This window comes from Apis dorsata, unplaced genomic scaffold, assembly GCF_000469605.1.
Source record: "Apis dorsata unplaced genomic scaffold, Apis dorsata 1.3 scaffold_429, whole genome shotgun sequence".
Classification (NCBI taxonomy): Eukaryota; Metazoa; Arthropoda; class Insecta; order Hymenoptera; family Apidae; genus Apis; species Apis dorsata.
In genome coordinates this window covers 930,651-937,085 of record NW_006263682.1, presented here as the reverse complement: position 1 = coordinate 937,085, position 6,435 = coordinate 930,651, and the positions used below count along the sequence as shown (strand labels likewise).

At 48.1% G+C, this 6,435-nt stretch overlaps 1 protein-coding gene across 7 annotated transcripts in view; it reads left to right on the top strand.

Moving 5' to 3' along the window:
* LOC102678647 (nidogen) overlaps positions 1–6,435 on the top strand; it is a 15,261-nt gene that overhangs the window by 4,784 nt on the left and 4,042 nt on the right. For 3 of the 7 annotated variants that reach the window (XM_031512395.1, XM_031512394.1, XM_031512393.1), the window contains exons 2-10: positions 2,111–2,694; positions 2,779–2,870; positions 2,951–3,097; positions 3,493–3,726; positions 3,861–4,386; positions 4,463–4,629; positions 4,778–4,909; positions 4,975–5,073; positions 5,442–5,609. In XM_031512395.1, the coding sequence (XP_031368255.1) occupies positions 2,111–2,694; positions 2,779–2,870; positions 2,951–3,097; positions 3,493–3,726; positions 3,861–4,386; positions 4,463–4,629; positions 4,778–4,909; positions 4,975–5,073; positions 5,442–5,609 (2,149 nt within the window). Of the gene's footprint in view, positions 1–2,110; positions 2,695–2,778; positions 2,871–2,950; positions 3,098–3,492; positions 3,727–3,860; positions 4,387–4,462; positions 4,630–4,777; positions 4,910–4,974; positions 5,074–5,441; positions 5,610–6,270; positions 6,409–6,435 lie in introns of all 7 variants that reach the window. The other 4 variants (XM_031512392.1, XM_031512390.1, XM_031512391.1 and 1 more) reach the window with 3 other exon arrangements.

Below are 6,435 nucleotides of genomic sequence, written 5' to 3'. Positions count from 1 at the left end.
CGCCGATCTATACGGGCCGTGAAGGAAAGAGAAGCGAAAACAGAGAGAGAGAGAGAGAGAGAGGGGAGGGGGAAGACGATCGATGCTCGACGGTGGAACTGGTCGCGGTTGCTCTCCCATCGATTATCGGTGATCCTGGTTTGCCGGCGCTCCCGTAATTATCGCACGGAAAATCGTCTAATCGGAAATGGCTAATCCGTGCCGATTGGAATCGATCGTGGCCGGGATTAAAAGGAGAGAAAGGGTGGACGTTCGATCGGAATAATTATGGAGAAGTTGGCTCCCGGACTCTTTTTGTTCTCTCCTGGCCCCGTTCCTCCTTTCTTGTCTCTGTTCCTACTTTTCCTTTTTCAATTAAATTCGACTCGGCGCGAAATTGGTCGCGTTCCACGCGAAAGAAAAACCCGATTGATCGCGATCCAGAGCGGCTCGATTGGACGGCTTCGTCGAATCGCGAGGCCAAATTACACGGAATACTCTTCTCGCTAGATAAATTTTAATCACGGGTCGAAAAAGTAAACGCGATTGTAATCGAAAAAATGAATAAAAGAAAAAAAAAAAAAGAAAAACAGAGAGAACGTAATTTCAAAGTTGGTGTTTGCGTATTGAAAATATCACGATACACGCGCGTACGAAATGAACGCAAGCGTCCGTATGAAAAGCTAACGAAGCGACGAGTCGATCAGCGTGACGAAGAGAATCATCCCCTGATTCGGTTTAATTCGTGTCAATTCCCCGGGACACCAGGTCGCTCGTTGAACGATACGGGCGTTAAATTCGACGCGACGTCCGCGTTATTAGCCGCACGTGAAAACAATACGTCGAGCGTTGAGCGATCAAAAGTTGGAGGAATCGGAACGTGGGACCGGTCGAAACTAGGCCGGAATTTGATTGTCGCGTTAAACTTGGTCAATTAGCAAGGGTCGTTGACTATGAAGCGTTACTTCCGTCTTCCCTTTTGTCCCTACACCCGCACGTCTCCCTCTCAACGCCTATTGTTTTACGTTATGTCACGCTTTGGCGAACGTGAAACGAGCCACCAATTTATCCGCACCAATTTATGACGATTATAATTACCGAATTTTTAGGGGAAAATCGGAAAATAAACTCGAGATTCAAAATTCGGAGAGAGAATCGCACGATATTGAAAAAAATAATTCATACGAGGATCTTTGAGTTTCCCTTGATTTAAAAGCTCGCGATATTTTTACGTTCTTCGTCCCGAGGTCGTGAAAGTAGGAACATTTTCCAAAAGGAGAAACTTCTTCCCGAGACGAGATCGAGATCCCGGTGACCCAAAAATACGCCACGAAATAGGCCGCGTGTGAACAGATGTCCCGACGACGGAAACATTCGCGGGAAAGCAAAAATAGTGTTTCGGTGAAGTTTTAATTTCGTCCTCGGTTCTCGTTAAACGTGAAGAACCGTGACCCGTGGCGGCGAGGGAGCGGCTGTCCCCTCGCCGCCACGAATATGGAGCAACGCGCGCGCTTTTCAGTTTAGCCAATTGACGACGAAACGTCTTCAGACCTCGCCCCCTTTCCAACTTCGTTTCAGCTTCGTTGAACCTTTCGTCGTAAATATATCAAATGTTTTATCATCCAAGAATCGTCCAAGAATTTTGCGCCAACTACTTTTAAACTCGTTGAAACAATTTTATTTTATTTCGGAACTTTCGACAATCGATAATCGCAAAATGAGATCGATTTTAAAAAGATTTAGAAAGTCGGGAAATCTTTCTTCGACAAGCCTTTCGACTCTTTATTTTACGACTCTTCTTACGAATTAGGAGAGGATATCTAGATATCCGGATTTCGTTCTTCGGAAAGGATCCCCTGAAATTTAGAAACCTCCTAACAGTTAACTCGGAAGGGGTAAAACTTAGATAAAGATAACCGTCGGGGGGAATTTTATCTCTGGATTACATCGAACGGATAATGAAAGTTTCTCCAACCAGACGAGGATCTCACTTCGAAACGCCTCGTCCGACTAATGAGAGTTTTAATTACGAGTGGTCGTAGAATCCCCCCTCCCCCATCTTTCCGTTACTTTTCCATTTGAAGAAATTAACGCGCAGAAAGAAGAGATGATCTTGCCCCGGTTTTTACAGGTGAACGGAAATGGCGTCCTCTCGTTCGCGAGGGCGATGCACAGGTTCTTCAATATCGCGTTCCCTCTCGACGATCCGGTTATCGCGCCTCTCTACACGCACGTGGACACGAGAGGATCCGGAAGAGTGTATTACGGCGAGATGGACGCGCCGGAAATCCTCGCCAGAGCGGGAGGGATGGTGCGCTCGGCTTTCACGGACGCAGCAGACTTCGTACCGACCCACGCGTTCCTCGCCACTTGGGTCGACGTTGGATACTACAATGGGAAAAGCGACAAGGTGGGTATCGATCGAGATCTTCCATCGAGGAGAGGAATCGTTTCCAACATGATACACGGTAGAGATAAAATCGTCCTCAATAATAATTCGATCCCTCAGGTGAACACGTACCAGGTAGCGATCTCGTCGAACGGCACGCACTCCTACGTGGAACTGTTGTACCCGGATGACGGTATACAGTGGATCCAAGGTGAATCGCATCCGAACGGGTTGCCGGACGCGAAGGCGCAGGCGGGATTGATGAGCGAGGGAAGGATGTACACGCTGAGGGGTTCGGGGACGGATCAGATCCAGAACGTGGACAAGTGAGTCATCGTTCGATCGAAGACAGAGTTTCTCGTAATTTCTTTCTTCTTCTTCCTTTTTTTTTTTTTTTTTCGATCTCGCAGATGGTCGAACGTGAACAGACCTGGCCAATGGCTGTTCCAAGTCGGGCCGATCTCCGACGAGGAGGACATCAAAGTTCCCGACAACGTGGAAGGTAAAATTCTTGGTGGAAAAAGCCACTTTGATTCTTACGATCCGTGGATACGATATAACTGTTCGTTGTTCGCCGATCAGATAGCAGCGCGACGAACGAAGTGGCCAACTGCAGAACGGGAGCAACGATTTGCCATAGCAAGGCGACGTGTGTCGACTACGAGGTGGGCTTCTGCTGTCATTGCAAGCAAGGATTTTTCGGGAACGGCAAGTCCTGCCAGCCCAACGGTAAGAATCGTCGTTTCATCGAGGAGGGGGAGGGTCGTCGTAAATCCTCCAATTATCCGCGAGAGTCACGTCCCTTTGATGTAGCCACGCCGCATAAAAATTCGCTTTCAAGAGGTCTCTCCGCGCTTTTAACCCTCTCCGACTCTTCCCCCTTTCCGAACACCGCGAAACGAGGCCCGATAACGGACAATTCCGTTCCCCGTTTCTCTCTGATCTATTCATAGATCGCGCGGGGGAACGTGGCCGTTTGTTTCGACGACCTCGTAAAAAGGGGTGGATCCACCCGAAGAAAAAGAGATTTCTCTTTGATCGACGACCGTCCCGTAACCGAGAGAGGGGAAGGTTAATTTAGATGACCAACGAGATTAAAAGAAGGTGTACGATACGATTTGCAGATGTTCCGCTGCGAGTGAACGGGCGAATTTCCGGGACGATCAACGGCGTGGAATTCCTCGCCAGGGATCTTCAGTGTTACGTGCAGACGAAGGATGGAAGGACGTACACGGCCCTGTCGAGGGTGCCCGAAGAGATCGGGGCCAGTTTCCAGTTGCTTGGCAATCTGGGCGGGGTGATCGGTTGGCTGTTCGCTAAACCGATCGGCGAGACGAAAAACGGATACGAGCTGACAGGTAGGTAATGTTTTCAAAGAGGGGGAACGTCTCCCCTATCCCCTCTCCTATCCCTTCCTTTCGTCTAAAGTTGGAGAATTCGATCCAAAACTTTGGCCAATAACGGTTAATCCGGAACGAACAATCGTTGGCAGGGGGTTTGTTCAATCATACGGCGGAGTTGACATTCCCGTCAACCGGCGACAAAGTAACGATACGAAGCAATTACCTCGGCCTGGACGTGTTTGGCCAGCTGAAGATGCAGGCGCAGATCGAAGGAACGTTGCCGCAATTGGGAAGGGACACAGACCTCGATTACGGGGACTACGACGAACTTTACACGAGGGTGCAAACAGGCGTGATCCGCTCGCGGGCCGAGAGAATTTGCAAACTGACCGAGGGAGGAGAGAGTCGCGAGCTCGACTTTATCCAGGACGAGACCATATATTACAACGAGTGTCCCTATCTGACCGTCGAACCCGAGGACGATACGACTAGGCTCAAGTTCTTCAGGGGTGTCACTACTTACGAGGCGACCGAGGGGATTATACGTTTCGCTGTCAACACCAAAGTCGCACCCCTCGAGGAGGAGGATCCGTGTATTCAAGGAAGGGAGACTTGCGGGGATCACAGTTCCTGCGTGGTGGACGGCGACAGCTTTAAATGCGTCTGTAATCCTGGGTAAGAAGAAATTTCACTCGAGCTCCTATGAAATTTATCTATAGAATTCTCGAAGAAATATTTTTATCGTTATCAGTTACCAATATTTGTACGAGGAAGACGGGAGCGCGATCTGCATCGACGTGAACGAGTGTACAGCAGGAAAGCACATGTGCTCTCCCGACGCGCAGTGCATCAATCAGGAGGGTAGCCACACGTGCCAGTGCAGGCCCGGTTTCTCCGGGGATGGTCGAACTTGCGACAGTAAGTTGGCCGTTTACCAACGCGGAAACGGGTTACCAACGTAACTCCGGTAACTCGCGGTCGAGAAAAATCGATAATTCCAACATGGTCTTTCCGTCTTACTAACGGTCGATAATATCGGTGTGTGTATCTTTTGTCGACAATACAGAGCTCCCCTCGTGCGAGGAGACCAGATGCGACAATTACGAGCAATGCGTGATGATCGAAGGGGCGCCTAATTGCATCTGCCTGCCTGGATTCGAGGATACGGAGCAGGGTTGCTATCCGGCCACCCAACGCGGTAAGACCCGTTCTCCCGGTCCTTTCGATCTCCTCTCTTCGATATCAATCGAGCAATCGTTACAGCCCCCTGCGACGTCGAGGATAACTGCTCCCCGAATGGTTTCTGCAATCACGACGCGGAAAAGCAGAAATACGTGTGCATCTGTTTGCCAGGTTTCATCGGTGAGTGTTCAACTCAAATTTTCTAACGAACGAATTTAATCCGCCGAGATGTAAACGGCGAGACGTTCGTTCGATGTCATTGGCAACCGTCGAGTCATTCGATTTCGTCGAGCCCATTAAATTCATCGCCTCGCCTACATTATTTAACGCGGTCGAATAAAACGAGCAAATCGGATAATTAAATATATCGCGATATGCTCATCAACGTGGAACGCGATCGAATTTTCGATTGGGAATAATTCGATGGGCGGGGTATCGCGCGAAATCGGGCCAATTTCCGCGCGCGTCGTTTTCCACCGATACCGCGCTGCATTCGCGAACGAATCCCGAGGATCGCCTTCCGCGCCAACGATCACGATCGTTTCCAGGCGATGGGTACACGTGTTACCCGGACGCCGAGGTAACCACAACGGACGAACCGCCTAAACCGCAATGCATCGAGGAGATGTGTTGGTGTTCAAGGGGCTGGGAGTATCGGAATAACGAATGCGTGCGGCAGGAAGAGGAGACAAGGACCGTGGACTACGATCGAGACTGTAAGTAACCGCGACAAAGGGATCTCACTCTCTTCTTCATTATTCAACTTGGAATGTTCGAATTCGTGCACTTTATTTTAATCGGGATAGTTGTCCTTTGTCAAAGCATTTTTTTAAGCATGATTAAATTGCACGTTGATACATAGAAGTCTAATTTTAATAAACAGACGCATCGAATTCGATTGGAGATTAATTTTTTCATTATTCAACTTGGAACGTCGAGTGTTCGAATTCGTGCACTTTATTTTAATCGGGATAGTTGTCCTTTGTCAAAGCATTTTTTTAAGCATGATTAAATTGCACGTTGATACATAGAAGTCTAATTTTAATAAACAGACGCGTCGAATTCGATTGGAGATTAATTTTTTCATTATTCAACTTGGAACGTCNNNAATGTTCGAATTCGTGCACTTTATTTTAATCGGGATAGTTGTCCTTTGTCAAAGCATTTTTTTTGAGCATGGTTAAATTGCACGTTGACGTATAGAGTGAATTCTAATTCTAATAAACAGACGCGTTCGAATTCGATTAATTTTTTCGATGCACGAACTTAAACTAATTGCACCATGTTAAAAAAAAAAAAAAAGAAAAAAGAAAGAAAAGAAGGATTGAATGATTCACTAACCGATGGCGACGACCGATTTTGCACCGTGCGTTCCAGTATCGGCACGCCCGCTCCCGGAATGCTTCGAAGACAACTGCATATGTCCTTGGGGACATAATTACGACCGTTCGAAGGAGATTTGCGTGCCACGACCTGGATACAAACACGAAACCATGGGTCCATCCGGAGTTCACTGTACGATACGCTTTGCCGTTGCTAATT